The following is a 21,035-nucleotide window of genomic DNA, read 5'->3' on the forward strand; positions in this document are numbered from 1 at the left end:
ACTCTGGGAGGCTGAGGTGAGTGATGCTTGAGCTCACGAGTTTGAGACCAGCCTAAACAAAAGCAAGACCTCTCCATCCCCATCTCTACTAAAAATAGAAAAACTGTGGCAAGAGGATTGCTTGAGACCAAAAGTTAAAGGTTGCTGTGGGCTATGATGGCATCGCACTCTACCCAGGGCAATAGCTGGAGACTCTTGTCTCAAAAAAAAAAAAAAGAGATGTCAAGTTTTGTGCTGTTTACTACCAGAACCTTCTTGCCAAACTCTAAGGGGCTACTTAACTACCAACTCGTGAGTTTGTGACTTGTTAGAATTAGGGAGCAGTCCCCAGCAGATAGCTGGCCCTCCAAATGTATTTACTAAATGAATGAACTTCCTTTAGAGATAGATGATTCTTACCTACTGCAGTCCTTGTCTATTTTCTGTGGCATTGAAAGGTTTCCTGAGCCACACTCTCACTAGGGCAGATCCAAGCCCAGATACTGTGGACAGTCAGCAAAACTCCAAGTTAAAACACAAGGACTACTAGACAGAGTAAGAAATTGACTTGCTGTGCACACCTGCCTACGTGGCATCACAGAAACTAACAGCAGAAACTTTGGAGTCGGCCTGATCCTTGTTAAAGCCGCCAACTCTGCCAACTTAAGTAAGTTACTTAAGTTCTGGCAGCATCAGTTTCCTCATTTGTAAATTGGGTTTCCGTAAGAATTAAATGAAATAATGTATGTCAAGTTCCTAGCACATCCTGACCCATTACAGGTGTTGGAAAATGGGAGCATTATTAAGAAGAGAATGCTGGGCGGTACCTGTGGCTCAGTGGGTAGGACGCCAACCCCATCTACAGAGGGTGGCAGGTTCAAATCCAGCACTAGCCAAACTGCAAAAACAACAAAAAAGAGAATGCTATAATTGAAGGACCCACAGTCACTTCTCAATACCCAGGTGTCATACTGCAGGGGACTTGTGGAAGGAGGGGCTGTGGCATTGCAAGCTCAACCTGTTTAGGACACCCAGCTCACCATCAGGAACACAAAGACTCTCACTCCTTAAAATAAAACCAACAGACGGCCCTCTCCCAGCAGAAACATTTTATCCCATGCCATCATATTGGGCTACTGCCCAGAATCCCTGATGCTGAAGCATTTGTAAAACTGCCTCACACCACTGGGCTAAAAGCTAAGATTTAGTTTCCTAAGCTAGGATTTAATTAAGAAGCAGTTTATTTGAACACAACAGGAAACCACTTATTTGAGATCAGATCTATTTCTAATAACCAGGAAAATGCTAACCCTTCAGTTTTTTTTTTTTTTTTTAGAGACAGAGTCTCACTTTATCGCCCTCGGTAGAGTGCTGTCCCTACAGCTCACAGCAACCTCCAACTCCTGGGCTTAAGTGATTCTCTTGCCTCAGCCTCCCAAGTAGCTGGGACTACAGGCGCCTGCACAACGCACAGCTATTTTTTTGTTGTTGTTGCAGCTGTCACTGTTGTTTTAGCTGTCCCGGGCCAGATTCAAACCCACCAGCCTTGGTGTACATGGCTGGTGCCCTACCCACTGAGCTACAGTGGTTCAAGTGTGGTCCTGTAGAGGAAAATGTGGGGTAAAAATTTACATGTAGGGTACAGTGAACACTATTCTGGCAATGGGCACAGCAAAAGGCCTGACTTAAGCATTATATGAGATACCCATGTAACAAAAACATTTGTTCCTCATATATATATTTTTTTTTTCTTTTTTTTGAGACAGTCTCAACTTGTCACCCTTGGTAGAGTGCTGTACGTCACAGCTCACAGCAACCTCAAACTCTTGGGCTCAAAGTGACTCTCATGTCTCACCCTCCCAAGTAGCTGGGATTATAGGCACCCAGCCACAACGCCTGGCTATTTTTAGAGATGGGGGGGGTCTCACTCTTTCTCAGGCTGGTCTTGAACCTGTGAGCTCAGGCAATCCACTTGTCTTGGCCTCCCAGAGGGCTGGGATTACTGGTGTGAGCCACCGTGCCCCGCCTCTCCTTAACTCATATTTTGAAATACCAACAAACAAAAAGGTGTGGTCCTAGTTCCAGCAGCCTCCACCTCACCTGAGAACCCACTAGAAATGCAGATTCTCAGGTTTCACCCTAGACCTCAGGGATGGGCAGCAGCAATCTAGTTCAACTTGCCCCCTGGCGATCCTGATGCAGATAAACTCTGTGACCTACGCCTGAGTGAATGCTGATGGAATCCATCTTAGAACCCTTTACCAGCCCCCACAGCTGCTGAGGGCTGCTAACAAGCATAGTGGCCCGTTCTGGAGCACTGTCCTTGGCCAAAGGGAGCCACACTTCCTCAGGGAAGACCTCAGCGGTGACCAATCAGCCCCTCTGCCTCTACCGGCCCGCAGCCCCTTCTCCTGAGGGCATGCATTCAACGAATTGCCTAAGAACCCCAGTCTCAGACTCTGCTCCCAGGGATCCTGATCTACAGCAGTCATTTTCACAATCTAATTTACTCACAATCAACATGTCTGCCCACAATTGCTATAATTATATAGAGCAGTGGTTCTCAACCTTCCTACTGCCATGACCCTTTAATACAGTTCCTCATGCTGTGGTGACCCTAACCATTATTTTCATTGCTGCTTCAGTATTAGGAAGGTTGAGAATCACTGATTTCGAATTAGTTCAATTCTAAAACTAGCACACCTGTATCTAAGTTCATTCACGCCCTCTAAGTGCACTGACTTGCAATTGTCTGGGGATCTGAATTTTCGTGCAGTGTGGCTCAGGGGTGTCCTGCTTCCAGTATGACATAGCATGATGGAGAACACCTTGGGCTTACCTGCTGGCACCACCATTTTGTGTGAACCAGTTATGTGAATCTGGACAAGAAATCTCTCTGCATTCCTACCATAAAAACAAAGGTATTAAAACAACAATGACCATGACACTGAGTTTTTATGAGAATTCAATGAGATAGCACACACACCATTCAAGGCCCTAGCTTTCTTGCCTGTTAACAAGGTGTAACTACAGGGTGGCGCCTGTGGCTCAGGGAGTAGGGCGCTGGTCCCATATACGAAAGATGGCAGGTTCAAACCCAACCCTGGTCAAAAAACTGCAATAAATAAATAAATAAATAAATAAAAATAATTAAAAAAAAAACCCAACAAGGTGTAACTATGGAACGTCCCTCACAGACATCATGGAGGCACAGTTCTTGGAAGGGCGCCATACTCAATGCTAGGTGCCATTTTAGGCAGCAGGCAATGAACATGCCCTCCTTTCCCACCACTGGCCAAGGATTTTTGATTTAGCTAGAAGCTCCTTTAAAAAGCCCTGCCTCTCACCAGTCCCATGATCATGATGTGGTGACCCTATACATTGATATGTAGTTCTTTTTTTTTTTTTTGAGACAGAGCCTCAAGCTGTCGCCTTGGGTACAGTGCTGTGGCATCACAGCTCACAGCAACCTCCAACTCCTGGGCTCAAGCGATTCTCCTGCCTCAGCCTCCCGAGTAGCTGGGACTACAGGTGCCTGCCACAACGCCCGGCTATTTTTTGGTTGCAGTCATCATTGTTTGGCGGGCCCAGGCTGGATTCGAATCTGCCAGCTCAGGTGTATGTAGCTGGTGCCTTAGCCACATGAGCCACAGGTGCCAAGCCTGGTATGTAGTTCTTATTATTATTATTTTGAGATAAAGTCTCACTATGTCGCCTTTGGTAGAGTGCCTTAGCGTCACAGCTCACAGCAACCTCAAACTCCTGGGCTCAAGCAATTTTCTTGCCTCAGCCTTCCGAGTAGCTGTGAGAACAGGTGCCTGCCACAATGCCCAGCTATTTTTGTTGTTGTTGTTTGTTTAGCAGGTCTGCGCCCCAAGCCTGTAGTTCTTATTTCTGAGAACTAGATATTATAGGTACATTCTCATATATCAAAATACTCTGGGAATTTTCTTTCAGGTAGAAAACAAAGATAGCAATAGCCAAAAGGCTTAGGCGTGTCAGAAAGGTTTAAAGAATCCAGCCTTTCTTCAACTATTGCTTAAACTGGCGAGTAGATTTCATATTTGGGGCTCCAGTCCCCAATCAGGGCTGACCTGCCAATGTCCTAGCACAGATGTCAGTTGCATAGATTTCAGGGCTATCAAATCAGGAATACACAAGCACTCACCCTAGTAAAGTGTTCCAGTCATGAGCCACAATTTACTTTGTATCTTGTGACCCCTGCCTTTCTTTCCCCAGAAGTTTCTTTGGCAATTTGAGACATTATTTCTACTATGAAATATTATTTATTTGTAATTAGCTAAAGAGAAGAGCAAGTGAGGGGAAATATACATCCTTTTATTACCAGTTAATGATACATTAGCTTTGAGGAACTAAATTTCATTTGATCCAAAGTGAGGAAAGAAAAAAAAAAGTTAGAGTGAAATGCAGCTTTTTTTTTTTTATTATTATTTTTTTTTGTAGAGACAGAGTCTCACCTGATCGCCCTCGGTAGAGTGCTGTGGCGTCACACAGCTCACAGCAACCTCCAAATCCTTGGGCTTAAGCGATTCTCTTGACTCAGCCTCCCAAGTAGCTGGGACTACAGGCACCAGCCACAACGCCCAGCTATTTTTTTGTTGCAGTTTGGCCGGGGCTGGGTTTGAACCCGCCACCTTCGGCATATGGGGCCGGCGCCCTACATGCTGAGCCACAGGCGCCGCCCAGCTCTGCTAGCTTTGCAGGACTGGCCTGGCACCTGACCAGGAATGGTAAAAAAAAAAAAGTCAAACGAGCCTCCCACTGCCTGGCCAGGAAGTGGTTTGTGGAGAAGCAGACTTGGGGAATTTATCTGGCAACTTCTATCCTTCAGTTGGGACCAAACTGAAAACCTGTGAGCTGTGCCCTTGACATCCAGGGTGTGGAAGCCCTACAAGATGAACCCCCAACCCCTGTCCCCCACCCCAGTGATGATGCTTTCCCTTGGAGTGGAGTAGGGCAGCCACACAGAAAGACAAATAGACCCGAGACGCGCTTCTCTTCTGAGAGACCAAAGCCGTAAGAAAATGTTACAAGACCATATTTTTTCTATTTTTATAAGATTTTATATAACTCATAAAACAGTGCTTGTATAAAAATTCACACAAAGTTGCTAGAGAGCATACAATTTCCAAAAACGTCCTGGGTTTTTGTTACATTCAGTTTTCTAAGGATGCACTCAAATCAATGGTAAAATGCAGACATTATGTGGTATTTCATTATCTTTGGTAAAACTATTCTCTTATTTTGTCTCCTCACAGTATTGACTCTGATATCCACTTTGTGCAGGCTCTGCTAGTACTAGGATGTCAGAAAAACATTAAGGCTGGATCTGGAGAGGCGAGCAGTTCCAAGTAGCGGTGACAGCCCGGTCCCCACCCCCACTTCAGTGTATCTACACAGTCTATCTACACAGCCAGGCAGAGCGAGCACGACGGCCCCCTCCCTGGGCGAGAAGCAAACGTTGGGGGAGGAACTATGGCAACTGAGGCCACCTCTAGAGGAACCCAGGTGGCCACGGGTGGTGCGTGGTCAGGCCACCCAATTCACCACTCAGGAGATCCCATGGGCTGGCTGATGAATGCAGCTGATGCGCTACTCCTCCCCCAAACTTAAAAGGAAAGAAAGGCTTGGGGCCAAAACCCAGGGAAGAGAGAGGGGCACAGGAGCGCTAGTGACACTAGACCTGACTTTATTCCCTGTTTGTGGTCATGTAGACACAGCCAAGGTGAACTGAAGCAGGATTCCAGCACTCAGTACATTCACGACTATCTTCATACATTCTTTAAAAACTGACTAACAGAGAAAATGATGAAGACTACCACCTACTCACTTAACATCAAAATGTGTGCTAATTTTTTAGTCCTTGAGAAACAAGGCCAAAAAAAAAAAAATTCCAAAACACAAGTAAAAACCAAAGAATTTAGATTGCGGGGTGGGGAGAAGGAAAAGGGTTGCCAACAGATTTCACAGACCACATTAAATTTTGAAAAAATAAGTCTTCTTTTGTACTTCTATTGCTTCATGTAAAAAAAACACCCACTGGAGCCACCTGTGAGGAACAGGTGATGACCCCACACAGACGTAACACGGGGCCTGCGGGCGTTTCCTGATGACGTCCAGAGTGACAGGAAACAGCTCCCAGTGTATCCACATCCACCTCTCTTCACTGAAAAAGGGACTGTGAGATTCCAAGGGAAGAAGCCCTAAACACAAAGGGATTAAGAAAACCACCAAAATATGGTTCCAAAAAAGGAACGTATTTAATCCCTACAACCTATTGATTTCTCTAAAGCAGAAAGATTGGAGTTTAAAAAAAAAATTACTACTAAGTGATTGTGCTTCTAAAGTTGAAGGGTCACATTCCACCCTCTAGGAAGCAGGGCAATTTCTACATGGCTTGGAATCCTCTTGGATACATCCTGGACACCAGAACAAATTCCACGGGACCCTCCCAACCAGCAGGGCTGGCAAGAGGGTGCCACAGCCATCTTTGGGTAGGGTGCGTGTGTGCGAGTGGCGTGCGTGTGCTGGAGAGACTAAGGCACAGAGAAAGCCCAAGGGACGGGGGAAGGTGAGTGTCCTGGCTGATCCAGTCCCTTCTTCTTTCCAGGCACAAAGAAGTTGAACTTCCTATTCATGTAGGTCCCCTTTATCTCACTTCATTTTTTTAGTAGGAAGTGTGTGCGCATGTGTGGGTGTGTGGCAGAAAGAGTCATTAAGTCCCTGTGCATTTCTAAATTTCAATAATTTAGGTTTGCAGTTTCAACGTAATAATCTGTGACATCTGAAAGCAAATTTACTAAAGTTATATCAGCAACTTTACATTGCTCATAAACCCTATGTCTTATTAAAAACATGCCCACTGGGTACAGGCAAAATTATGCCCTACGCCCACCAGAACGGAAGTCCTTCTCAGCTGTATGAAGAAAATTCACAGATTGTTCCTGTTATCTCTGCATTTTAAGGTAGCAAATATTAAGCCATTAGGTTATTAAATCTGTAACATTCCACAAGGGTTTTAAGACTACCCTGTGTGATGCAGTTAATTTTCTGGGGCTCTCGCAGTACCTACGCACTTTGTGTCAGTTTCCTTTCCCTCTTAGGCATCTGGCCACCACAGTTAGCTAGGTAAAAGCATCGTTTTTAAGGACTTTACCTGTTGGGAAATGCCCTGGTTGGACAGCATGCTGTTGGCCTGGAGTAATCTGACCTTCCCAATCAGTGGGGAGAGAAGAGATGTGCACCCCAAAGCCAAGGGATGGGCCAGGTGTAGGATAGCAGGAACTTCGAAGGCAGCGGTTCTCAACCTGTAGGTTGAGACCCCTTTGTAACAATGAAAATACATCCTGCATATCAGATATTTACTTTACGATTCATAACAGTAGCAAAATTACAGTTATGAAGTAGCAATGAAAATAATCTTATGGTTGGGGGTCACCACAACATAAGGAACCATATTAAAGGGTCGCAGCATTAGGAAGGTTGAGAACCACTGTTCTATGGGGTCCAAGGGGAAAGTTCTGAGTGGACCCCAGGAAGGAACATGGGAGTCCCATTGAGATGGCCTGTGTCCTCCCAATGCCAAGTATCCCAAGAGGGCCCCAAAGGTAGGACCGGCCTGAGGAACAGGATGGCTGCTGCAGGGAAGAGCTGACACTGAGGTCTGGGGAGGTCACTGCACAACTCCCAGAACTCAGATCTTGTACAAACACACTCAGAAAGTAAAGTTCTTAGTGAGCCCATAGAGGCCCAGCCTCAAATCAAACAGGAAGCCGAATGCCCCACACTTTTCCAAGGCAACATGTCTGCTCCCACCAACCAGCAACCACGCATAGAGAGGGAACGGGGGCAGTGGCAGGACACAGATCAAATGAGGACATTGCGAACATGTTTCCATGTTTGTGGACATTCATATCAGTTATCATCCAGTGTTCTGTCTACAGAGTACAACGCTCCATCCAGGTGGCAATGGTCACAGGCCAAGCCACACCTCGGAAGCCTTCCTGGGCATCACAGCAGAGAGGGAAACTCAGAGATGGCTGCAAAAGACTTCACACCATTCCAGTCCCTCCACTGCCATGCTAGGGGCATCTTGAATCTTCTAAAATCAGACATAAAAGACATGGTCAGTAAAATAAGTCTCTATGCCACTTAAATCTATGATTAGCCATCGTGCACGAACAGGGCACTTTTAAAGACTTTTTTTCTAAGTAAAATGGCCCCCATTTCTTTTTAATTAAAAAAATCAATTTTAATTTCTTTTTAATTAAAAAAAGGATAAAAATGGAAGGTGTGAAATGTGGGAAGAGGAACATGAGAGTTGCTGAGTTTGCATTTTAAGTTCTGAGGGGTTGGGGCAGCACCACCAGGGAGTGAACCCCGCTCCCCCATCTGGCTCTCCCAGCTCAGGCGGCACCACCAGGAACACAGGACATAGATCCTAAGTGTGAGAAACCAGTTGGAGGCTTCTCTCCTGTGGCTGGTGGGTGCCCGCGTGTGCAAATGTAGTAAGCCACTGCCCACTGCCCTAAGGTGCCCGTCCATGGATACCATCTGCGTGCTCCCGGGTAACGCGCAGTCCTAAGGGTGCCCATCGCTCAGCCTGTGACCCCGAATCCCTGGGTGGCCCAGGGCTCGTCACTTCTCCACTTTCTTGGCTTTCTTGAGGATGTCGCATTTCTTCCTGTTGGGGCGGCGACACCGTTCGTCTATGCTGGGGATACATTCGTAGTGCCACACCTCCTCCATCTTCTCCACGGGGTACACGGCCTCCACGTAGTGGCGGATGAGCCGCAGCCGCGTCGGGTCCAGCTGCTTCTTGTTGCAGGCCCCGGAATGGTTGTACTGCAGCCGCAGGTTCTCGGCGGTGAAGAGCTCCGGGAAGAGCCGCACCAGGAGGCGCGCGGCGAAGTTGCCCACGGAGAGGCTCTGCTGCACCACCTCGCGCACCTCCTTGTCCGAGAGCAGGTAGGGCGAAGGCACCGGGAAGTCGGGCGCGGGCACCACCAGCTCGTCCAGGGGAATCTTGCAGAAGTCCTTGCTGCTCCTCTCGGGGGGCAGCGGGGGGCCCTCAAACTCCTCTCGGAACCTCTCGGGGTTGACGGCATAGCTGGCCAGGTCTCTGCACTCGGGGCCCGGCGCGTGGACCTTGCGCTGCTGCTGGTAGGAGCGCCTCTGCTCCGTGTCCCGGCGCCGGCAGCGCTCGTCCAGCTTGCCCACGAACTCCAGAGTCCACACGCGGTCGTTCTTGGCGCGCGGGTACAGCAGCTGCACGTAGTGGCGGATGAGCCGGATGCGGGCCGGGTCCAGCTGCTTCTTGCCCAGGGACCCGCTGCAGTTGTACTGTTTGCGCAAGTTCTCGTGCGTGAAGAGCTCGGGGAACAGGTGCACCAGCAGGCGCGAGGCGAAGTTGCCGATGGACAGGCTGCTCTCGTAGATGCTGCGCAGCTGCTCCCTGCTCAGCAGGCAGTCGGCGCCCGGCACCTCGAAGTCAGGCTGCGGGATCTCCAGCTTGTCGAAGTCGATGGGCACCAGCCAGATCTTCTTGGAGCGCCGGCCTGGCCGCTCGCCCTCGAAGCTGTCCTCCACCTTGACCACAGAGATGTCGTCGGGCAGGCTGGACGAGTCGTAGCAGTCGTCACGCGTGGGCTCGCCCTCGCTGCCCGCGTCCACCCCCAGGCCTTCGAGCTCGTCGTTGATACGCTGGGCACACTGCTGCAGCCAGGCCGCCTCCTCCTGCATGTCGGGGAAGTAGATCTCCGTGTAGTTGCGGATGATCTGCAGCCGCTGCGTGTCCAGCTCCTGCTTGCCGCCGTCCCCGTAGCAGCTGTACTGCTCGCCCAGCTTCCGGTGGTCAAAGAGCTCGGGGAAGAGCCGGTGGAGGAGGAAGACGGCGAACTCCCCGGGGGAGGAGGCTTCGTCCAGGAACTCGGTCAGGTCCTGCGTGTCCACCACATGGTCCGACGCGATGGTGCTGCTCCGGTCCAAGGACAGGGCCTCTTCCTGGTCTTTGGTGTCCAGGAAGTGGCCAGTGTCCACCTGCTCGGCCTCGAAGAAGCTCGTGACCTGGCCGCTGGGCTGGCTGTCCTCCATTTCCCGCTGGGCCCAGAAGCGGCTGAAGAAGTCGTTCAGCTGAGGCAAGCACTCGGCCTGCCACACGGCGGTGTCCTTCACTGAGGGGTAGTAGACCTCCACGTAATTGCGGATGAGCTGCAGGTGCAGTGACTCCAGCTTCCGCTTGGCCGCGAAGCCGCAGGCGCTGCAGCCGCGGGAGAAGTCCACGTCGTTGAAGAGCTCCGGAAAGAGCTGCACCAGCAGGCGGCAGGCCAGGTCCCCGCCGGACAGGCTCTGGTCCACGATCTGCTTCAGCTCTGCCGCCGTAAGCTGGTACTCAGGGGGCGGCTGGAATTTGGCCACCAACTCAGAGGGGCTCACCTGCTTCTTGATGCGACTCACCTCAAGAGAGAGGAGGTCCACTTTGCTGTGCAGCTGGGACATGTTGGATGTGAGAGTGTTGAGCATGTAGAACATCTTCTGGATCAGGAAGTAGATGTTGGGGTCGCCGTCTGAGGCTGTCCCTGTGCTGCCACAATCCCGTTTCTGAGGCTCATTCAGGAGCCGCAATGGAGAGGGGCTGTTACTGGGGTTTGCCTTCTCAAAGAGCTCATAGGTGTTGAGCAGGTCCCCTGAGGGAGGGTTCTTCTTCTCCATGATTTTGTGTGAGATGCCGTAAAGAGGCTTCTTGTAGGAAGGGGTGGTGGTGTCACTGCAGGGCTCGTCCTCACCCAGCCACACAGAGCCTGAGTTCCTGGCCCTGCCAGCCTGCTCTCCATTGCCCGGGCAAGGCGAGCTGTTCTCACGGTTCCGCATGCCTGCTAGCAATGCCTGGAAAACAAAAAGCATTTCCCAGAGAGTTAGGCGGAAGCTCTGACTTACTGCACTAGACATGGGTTTGTGTCACACACAGAGGCACTGAGATCAACCTTGGGAGCAGCGAGGAACTGCTTCCCTCACCATGTATCACTCTGCCATCCACAAACATGCAGGACACAGCCCTGGACTTCTGCCCACAGGCTCATCAGGAGGCCAAGCAGAGACACTGGCGTGGGACAAGAGTGACAGCACAGGAAGGCTGCCCGGCCGTGGACTGAGCCTTCAGTTCTGCTCTCAGACGGAGGACAGTGGTTCCTGCCCATGGTAGCTCTGGTAGGCTTCCATGGCCTTCTAGCCTGCAGCCCCTGTGAGAACAGGCGTCTCCAGTGGGGAGGCTCCTGGAGAGGCACAGAAGACATAGACGGCAGAGCCACAGTCCTTGGCCAACCTTCCACTGCCTGCAATTACAGTCTTGGATCAGAAAAGGGCTAGCCCGGAGTATCTTGGAATCGGGACAACTGTGACCGAATGGAAACTCCATTTCTTTTTTTTTTAATTTAACAACAAGCATTGTACAGGGTGGCCATAAAGTCTGTGTGCAATTGTGTATATAGATAAGCTCTTATATCACATAATGGAAGACTACTCAGTAGTAAGAAGAAATGAATTACAGATATCCACAGTACACAAGGTACTCATGACCAATTTGAAAATAATCTTGCTGAGTGAAAGAAGTCCATGCAGCATGCATTTATTAGGTCTATAAAACTCTACAAAGTATTGGGTGGCGCCTGTGGCTCAAGGAGTAGGGCGCCAGTCCCATATGCCAGAGGTGGTGGGTTCAAACCTAGCTCTGGCCAAAAACCACAAAAAAAAAAAAAGAATTTAAAACTCTACAAAGTATAAACTTGCCTATAGTGACAAAAAGCTGATCAGAGATGGCTGGGGATGGCAGGGAGAATACAAAAGGACATAGAGAACTTTAGTGGGTGGTGGACGTGTTTATTATCTTGATAGTGGCAATGGATTAATTGGCATATACCTATGTCTAAACTTAGCAAATTGTATACTTTTAATATGTACCATTCATTGCATTTCAGTCATAACCTAAGAAACCTGTTTTTGACGAATGTTAAATTTGACCCAGAAACTAAAATATATATTCCACATGTACATATAAAGATGATCACAGATGATGACATATATTTTTGAAGGTTTATTTTTTTTTTGAGACAGAGTCTCATAGCTCACAGCAACCTCAAACTCTTGAGCTCAAGTGATCCTCTTGCCTCAGCCTCCTGAGTAGCTGGGACTAACACACACACTAGTTATAACACTTGGCTAGTTTTTCTATTTTTAGTACAGATGATGTCTCTCTCTTGCTCAGGCTAGTCTCGACCTCCTGAGCTCTAATAATTGACCTGCCTCGGGCTCCCACAGTGCCGAGATGACAGGAGTGAGCCACCTCATCCAGCCTGGCCAATACTGTCCTGGGAGTTTGTGTGTATAAGCCAATGAAGGTTCAGTGGCACCTGGCCCTGTGACCCTCCTAAATGCCAATCCCCAGCACCACTCCCCAAGAGCAGAGAAGCAGGGGCATACTCAGGGAGGGGGCATCCGCCATGGGTGGCCTCCCACCTGCCTTGCTCCCTTGGGGGAGAGGGAAATGCTCCTCCTCTCCTCACCAAGTGGTCCCCACCCTCATCACACTGCATGATGGGATCATGTCATTCCTGAGTCTCTCAGGTGCACAGGAGAGGTCAATGAATACCTGTGTTCGATCCCGTGCATGGCTGGTCAAAGTGAGGCAGCGTGCTCTACCATTTTCAATACCGCCTAAGGAAAAGGATCTCTGGCAGAGAGGTATGAAGGCATAGACAGGACCCAGCTCAAGCAAAGATGTCCTCTGTGTGACCTCTTAAACTTCATCTTCCTGCAAGTAACTCAGGGGCAAGTAATGGTACCTGTCTCACAGGGTAGTAGTGAGGACTCAATGAATGATGCATGTAAAGCACTGAGCCCTGTTCAGAATCACACTGAAACTTAGTAAATATTTACTATTACAGCCAGGTGTGGTGGCTCACACCTATGATCCTAGCACTGAAAGGCTGAGGTAGGTAGATTGCTTGAACTGAGGAGTTGGAGACTCTGTCTCTACCTAAAATAAAAAATTAGCCAAGCATCCTGGCAGATACCTATAATACCAGCTACTTGGGAAGATGAGGTAGGAGGAGCACTTGAGCCCAAGAGTTTGAGGTTGTTGTGAGCTATGGCACCATGGCACTCTACCCAGGGTGTTTACAAAGTAAGACTCTGTCTCCAGGCTTGGCGCCCGTGCTCAGTGGTTAGGGCACTGCCACATACACCAGAGCTGGTGGGGTTCAAACTTGGCCCTGGCCTGCAAAACAACAATGACAACTACAACAAAAAAATATCCAGGCGTTGTGGCAGGTGCCTGCAGTCCTAGCTACTGGGAGGCTGAGGCAAGAGAATCACTTAAGCCCAAGGTTACTGTGAGCTGTGATGCCACAGCACTCTACCCAAGGCGACATAGTGAGACTGTGTACAAAAAAATAAAAAAAAAGTCTCACCCAGGTGGCTTATGCCTGTAATTTTAGCATTTTCAGAGGCCCAGGCAGGATCGCTTAAGCTCAGGAGTTTGAAACCAGCCTGAACAAGACCAAGACCCCTTCTCTACTAAAAACAGAAAATTTAGGTGTGGTGGTCTGTGCCTGTAGTCCCAGCTATGTGGGAGGCAAGAGGATCACTTTAGGCCAGGAGAGTTTGAGGATGTAGTGAGAGCTAAGATGTACTGAACTCTAGCTAGGGTGACAGAGTGAGACTCTATCTTAAAAAATAGTAATAATAAAATGAAGGACATGAAGACAGGAAATATCAGAGTACATGGCACAAAATAAATTCAGGAAAGTTTTATCTGTGTGTGTGTGCGTGTATGTGTTGATGCACAAATGCTTACACTGAGCTGCACGGCTGGCTCTGTCAGGTGCATTTATGACTGCGGGTTGCTGTTGAAAAGTGCCACGCTGGCTCGGCTCCCATAGCTCAGTGTTACGGCACCAGCCACATACACCCAGGTTGACGGGTTCAAACCCAGCCTGGGCCTGCTAAACAACAATGTCAAATGTAACAAAAAACATGCAGGTGTTGTGGCAGGTGCCTATAGTCCGAGCTACTTGGGACGCTAAGGCAAGAGAATTGCTTAAGCCAAGGCGCCGGCCCCATATACCAAGGGTGCCGGGTTCAAACCCGGCCCCGGCCAAAATGCAAAAAAAAAAAAAACCAGAAAATAGCCGGGCGTTGTGGCGGGCGCCTGTAGTCCCAGCTGCTTGGGAGGCTGAGGCAAGAGAATCGCTTAAGCCCATGAGTTGGAGGTTACTGTGAGCTATGTGAGGCCACGGCACTCTACCGAGGGCCATAAAGTGAGACTCTGTCTCTACAAAAAAAAAAAAAAAGAGAGAATTGCTTAAGCCCAAGAGTTTGAGGTTGCTGTGAACTGTGATGCCACGCACTCTACCCAGGGCGACAGCATGAGACTGTGTCTCAAAAAAACAAGCGGGCGGTGCCTGTGGCTCAAGGAGTAGGGTGCTGGCCCCATATACCACAGGTGGTGGGTTCAAACCCAGCCCCGGCCAAAAACTGCAAAAAAAAAAAACAAAGAAAGAAAGAAAGGAAACAAACAAAAGAAAGGAAGCTCAAAGTGCCTTACTTGCTAATTCCTGTAGAATGTAAATTAGATTTTTTTCTTTTTTGTGATTTTTTTGGCCGGGGCTGGGTTTGAACTCGCCACCTCTGGCATATGGGACCGGCGCCCTACTCCTTGAGCCACAGGCGCCGCCCTATAAATTAGATTTTTAACAATTTATTCACCATTAAATTCTATTACATCAAAATAATTTCAGCGGTCCCATGGACCATGTGATTACTATGAGGTTTTACTAATATAGAGAAATTTGAGTCTGTAATACCAATTACTTCAAGTCATAACTATTAGGAGTGATTTCAGAAAAGGAGTCTTTGCTTTACAAGTGGTCTAATTAGTACATTTATTATTTTTTTTTTTGTAGAGACAGTCTCACTTTATGGCCCTCGGTAGAGTGCCGTGGCTTCACACAGCTCACAGAAACCTCCAACTCCTGGGCTTAAGTGATTCTCTTGCCTCAGCCTCCTGAGCAGCTGGGACCACAGGCGCCTGCCACAACGCCCGGCTATTTTTTGGTTGCAGTTTGGCCAGGGCAGGGCCTGAACCCACCACCCTCGGTATATGGGGCCGGCGCCTTACGGACTGAGCCACAGGCGCCGCCCTAATTAGTACATTTAAAACAGGATTCCGTGCAGACAGAGCTCACCATTCACACATCATCCAACCACAGCACACAGGATAGAGGGACACCTGCCCTAATTAATGTCCAAGGTAGAAAATGAGTACGAAGCCGAGTTTCCGGGTGAATTACTTGAATTCTAACAAAGAATACAAGTTTTTGACTACCCACATTCCTACCGCAGGCGGGGAGTGAGAGTATATCAGAACTGGAAACCCCTTTTATACTCTCAATACTCAGCCTCATTAATACAAATATTTCGGTTTCCACCAAGCATGTTAGAAACACTGCCATCAACAGGAACATTTTTGGCTACACTGCTTGAATTCAAAATGTTAGAGTCCCAGTAGAGGGCAATATTCCTCACTCCTGGAAACCCCGGATATACAATTCAACACACCACCACACAGAGAAGGTTCTTAGATAGCCCCACACTGTGTCCTGTCAACTCAGTGCTCCAATTAATTCCGCAAATGCTGCCAAGGTGATGACGGGCTGGCTGCATTTGCTGCTGATGATAAAATCTCGGCTCAGCTGTCTAGGAGCATCAAGAAATCTTTAAATCTGTGCTACTTGGCACTGGGTGACTGGCTGACATGTTCCCAATTCTCTGAGGCTCATCTTCCAACCATATGGGAACTCGGCGGCACAGCCCAGGCTCTGCAACGCCAGCATCTTGCCAGGATCTTGAGCAGGGCACTTCATTTGCCTGCCAGTACCCGGAGACCTGGGAGGGAATGCCCAAATCTCTCAGCAGGAGAATTTGAATGAACATAAAAAATGATGTTGGGTGAGGGGTAAGTAGACTATCTACAAGTGAGGGGTAAGTAGACTATCTAGGAAGATTCCAGATGTTCCTGCCCAGTGACATCCCAGGGACCAGGTCGCCATGGAGATGCTCCAAGTACCAGACATCATCTTTAGGACTCTAGATGCAAGAACGGTCACTAAACTTGTTCAGTGAATGACGAGTGGCTAAATAGTGCTCGGTGAGTCTGCAGCCTGGAACACCCAGAAAGCAGCCTGCCTCAAGGATGCAGAAGTCAAGGTTTAAAGTGACATCAGGACAGTCCATGTGAAACAGCAGCAGGGAGCTGGCCCACTCCTGGAGTGACAGTGGTGAGAAATGACACCTGTCTTTTTCATCTTCAGGTTTTTCTTCATCATCATCATCAAGTGACCAGATCTAGTTAGCAACAGGTCTCACTATACCACCTAGGACTAGTAAACAAAGGCTACCAAGTGCCCAACATCTAATAGGCACTGGGCAAGGCCCTGGACACATGGGGAACAAGCCAGACAGCCAGACAGCTGTCATAACTTTTTCCCTGCTGCAGCAATAATACATGGGCAGGATGAAGAATGGGCTATGATGCCTCTAGAAATATGACTCTGGGGAGAAAAAGCAACTGTAATGAAGGGAGAAGCGGAAGTTGGAAGATAAGAGTGTCACTCTGTTGCACTGGGTAGTATCGTGGCGTCATAGCCCACAGCAACCTCAAACTCTTGGGTTCAAGCGATCCTCTTGCCTCAGCTTTCCAAGTAGCTGGGACTATAGGTGCCTGCCACAGCACCCGGCCATTTTTCTTTTGTTGTTGCAGTTGTCTTTAATGTTTTAGCTGGCCCGGGCTGGGTTCGAACCCGTCACCCTCGGTGTATGTGGCTGGTGCTGTAACCACTGTGCTACAGGAGCTGAGCCTGAGACAGTAAAATCTTAATGCAGCTAAGGCTTCTCCTGTACTTTACAAACATCCCATTAACCGTTGGGGCCACTGACACAATCAGGCAGGCTGAGCAGTGTGACCCCTCTGAGCCTGACTGAGATGGGAATGGCCATGGTAGCTCTGCTGTGGCTGGGTGAGACTCCCTAGGAGCCCCCACTTGCACCACAGTAACTGACACGTAGGAGATGTTGGGACGTGTACACTGCATGAGTGAGATGGCATTTCCATTCTCCAATTGAAAAACAAACCACAATAATATTTTAGGATGTCAAAAACAAAACCCCCCCCAGGAGAATAAAGCTAACCTCTGCTTGGCATATAGTTTTTGAACATCACCCTCACTTCTGTGAACAAAAAAATGATTACCAATAAAAACGCTGGCTACTCACCTTCCACATCTGCTGTATTTGGCGAGGAAGCCCTCCCTGCAGAGGTGCCAAATAAGTCTTCACACAGCCCTTCATTACAGAAAGGTTTTAATTTTCTCTAGGCATTGTACTAACTGTCACTCATAAAACAAGTCATCAGCATTGATGGGGGTTTGAACGTAAAGCACTTTTGCATTTGGGCTCTGCTCCTGCCCTCCTGATGGCCTATGTTCTCACTGGATGGTGCACAGGCCTGAGGCATCTTATAGGGCATCCAGTGGCCTCCCTTGATGGTCCCATGCTGACTGCATTCTATTAATGTGAAGGGTCACAGGGGTTGAAGATGAAGAGAAGGGTATCAGAGGCAGCAGATAAACATTTCTGCAGGCTAACCTGGAGCAGGCCTGTGCTGGGCTCCTCACCTGAGCTACCTCATCTTACTGACTCACGAGAAACCAGTGAACACAGTGGAAGAACCTGAGTCTTAGCAAGCTTTCCCTTTAGAGACCCCTTTCCCCCTGGTATCTTACTTTGCAGGGAGGATGAATCAAGATGATAGGAGACCGGCACGGTGGCTCACACCTATAATCCTAACACTCTGGGAGCCAAAATGGGTGGATTGCCTGAGTTCAGGAGACGAGCCTAAGAAAGAGTGAGCCTCTGTCCCTACTAAAAAATTAGAGCATGGGCATGGTGGACAGCTTGAGCTCACAAGTTCAAGACCAGCCTGAGCCAGAGTGAGACCCCCATCTCTAAAAATACCCGGGCGTTGTGGCAGATGCTTGTAGTCCCACCTACTCAGGAGGCTGAGGCAAGAGGATCACTTGAGCCCAAGAGTTTGAGGTTGCTGTGAGCTGTGTGCTTTCTCAACCACTCCTGATACTCACAAGAGGAAGGAGGTGCCCCACTGACATCCTGGTGCTTTTTATTGTTTTTTTTTTTTTTGCAGTTTTTGGCCAGGGCTGGGTTTGAACCCGCCACCTCCAGCATATGGGGCCGGCGCCCTACCCCTTTGAGCCACAGGCGCAGCCCTATCCTGGTGCTTTTTAACCTATGTGCCTGAGTTTGCTCATCTGCCTGGTAGTGATGTTAATTCATTATATGAATTAAATGGAATAAGATACGGGGTGGTGCTATTTGTTCAGTAGCTTCTGATAACTATGAACTTCTTTTCTATAGTTTATCACTGGCTGTAGCCTCCAGCCTCCTCCTGTCTCAAGTGGTGAAAGTGCTTCAATAAGCAGCACACACTCCCGCCCTACCCCTGCCAATGTGTAAGGAGGCTCAGAAAAGTCAGGGGGAGAAGGACAAGGAATTATTTACTCTAAGATTAGTACTATTTTGAAAAGGCAAAATATATTACAATTTCATAAACAGAAGGATTGTCTTAAAGTCCCCTGGGTTCAAGACTATAGATTTACTGACATACAAACTTACACAAGTTTTTTAAAAAGGAAATATTGCCTTGACTTAATGATACCTTTCTAGGGTGGTGCCTGTGGCTCAAAGAGTAGGGTGCCGGTCCCATATGCCTGAGGTGGCAGGTTCAAACCTAGCCCCGGCCAAAAACCACACACACACAAAAAAATAAATAAATAAATAAAAATTAAAAAAATGATACCTTTCTATAAGGAGTTCAAGGATTTTACTGGGGAGGATGAGGCAAGAGAATCACCTAAGCCCAAGAGCTGGAGGTTGCTGTGAGCTGTGATGCCACAGCACTCTACTGAGGGTGATAAAGTGAGACTCTGTTTCTACAAAAGAAAAAAAAAAAGAATTTCAAAAGATTTATACTTAAATACATTCTTTTCATAGAATAGGAGAGAGAGCAGGAATCCCCCACCTCATTTTACAAGTATGAAGAAAAATTAACAAAGCAAATAAAACACCCACATAAAGCCCAGGATTTAACATGACTTTTCTTTTCTTTTTTTTGAGATAGACTCTCAAGCTGTCACCCTGGGTAGAGTGCCGTGGCGTCACAGCTCACAGCAACCTCTTGGGCTTAAGTGATTCTCTTACCTCAGCTTCCCAAGTGGCTGGGACTACACGCACCCATCACAAACCTGGCTATTTTGTTGTTGTTGCCATTGTTGTTTTAGCTAGCCCAGGCCGGGTTCGAACCCGCCAGCCTCGGTGTATGTGGCCAGCACCCTATCCACTGAGCTATGGGTGCTGCCTAACATGACTTTTCTACTCCAAAATCTAATAGGTTAGAACTACCTTCTGTATCCAGTCCACTGAAAAGCATAATAAACACGTGTGACCATTTTAGTATACATAGACTGGACAAACCACGTTTGAAATATTCAGATGCTGGGAGGGGCCTGTGGCTCAGTGAGTAAGGTGCCGGCCCCATATGCCGAGGGTGGCGGGTTCAAACCCAGCCCCGGCCAAACGGCAACAAAAAAATAACCGGGCGTTGTGGCGGGCGCCTGTAGTCCCAGCTACGGGAGGCTGAGGCAGGAGAATCGCCTAAGCCCAGGAGTTGGAGGTTGCTGTGAGCCGTGTGACGCCACGGCACTCTACCAAGGGCAATAAAGTGAAACTCTGTCTCTACAAAAAAAAAAAAAAAGAAAAGAAATATTCAGATGCGTTTTGGTTCCCTTTTCCTCAAATGTGTCAGCATTCCTGATACCTCAGGCTCCAGCCAGCCAAAGCTTGGTGTCCACTGGGCTGAGAAGATGTGTGACCTTCACCCCCCAGTAAGTTCCTCCCTAGTAAAGCTGATGGGAGTGCTGGCCCCATGCCAGATCTGTTCTGACTTGCTTTACATACTGAAGGCTTCAAGTACAATATAAATCATAGGAACATTCCCTTCCCTTTCCATCCCCAGGAGTATGAAGATGGTCCCTTCTCTATGATCCCATGACAAAAGGAACTTATTAAAAGGCCAGGAACTGTGTCTCACGCCTATAATCCCAGCACTCTGAGAGGCCGAGGCAGTTGGACTGCTTGAGCTCAGGAGTTCAAGACCAGCCTGAACGAGATCCCATCTCTGCTAAAAACAGAAAAACTAGCTGGGGCTTGGCGCTCATAGCACAGCGGTTACAGTGTCGGCCACATGCAACGAGGGTGGCGGGTTCAAACCCGGCCTGGGCCAGCTAAATGACAACTGTAATGAAATAAATAGCTGGGCATTGTGGTGGCTGCCTGTAGTCCAGCTACTTGGGAGGCTGAGGCAAGAGAATCGCTTCAGCCCAAGAGTTGGAGGTAATGCTCTACCCAGGGTGACAGAGTGAGATTCTATTTCAAAACAAAAATGGATAAAGTACAACACCGTTTGTGCAAAAAGGTAACTGGGTCACCTCAGGATATCTACAAAGGCTACACCTGGTCTCTGCATGGACAGAACTCCTCGCTGGGAGAGCTTATTGATCCTTTTTGTGACAGTGGTCACAACAGTCCCTCCCTGTTGCAATGTGACTTTGTGACTGTCAGGATATGGAGTCTATTTTTCTACTTGTGGGCAAGGACGTAGATTTGGCTATGTGACTTGCTCTGACCAATAGGACACCAGCACATGTGAAGCCCCCAGAGCTTTGACAACTGTTTGTCCTCTGGAGCTTAGCCCCTCTTGCTCCGGGTTCTTCTATCACCATGAGCAAGCCTGGAACAGCCCTCTTGAGGGGAGAATGTGCACAAAGGGGAGCCCCAGTCACTACAGCCACCCCAGACCAGCATCCCTAAACCTGTCAGGCCAAATCAGAAGACTCACTCGCCGATCCAGG

At 48.5% G+C, this 21,035-nt stretch overlaps 1 protein-coding gene across 2 annotated transcripts in view; it reads right to left on the reverse strand.

Moving 5' to 3' along the window:
• Window positions 1-5,046: 5,046 nt before the first annotated feature.
• BEND3 (BEN domain containing 3) overlaps window positions 5,047-21,035 on the reverse strand; it is a 51,619-nt gene continuing 35,630 nt past the window's right edge. For both annotated transcript variants that reach the window (XM_053590484.1, XM_053590485.1), the window contains exon 4: window positions 5,047-10,884. In XM_053590484.1, coding sequence (XP_053446459.1) covers window positions 8,638-10,884 — 2,247 coding nt within the window. In that variant the 3' untranslated portion in view covers window positions 5,047-8,637. The remainder of the gene's footprint in view (window positions 10,885-21,035) is intronic.

Source organism: Nycticebus coucang, chromosome 5 (genome assembly GCF_027406575.1).
Source record: "Nycticebus coucang isolate mNycCou1 chromosome 5, mNycCou1.pri, whole genome shotgun sequence".
NCBI classification, from domain to species: domain Eukaryota; kingdom Metazoa; phylum Chordata; class Mammalia; order Primates; family Lorisidae; genus Nycticebus; species Nycticebus coucang.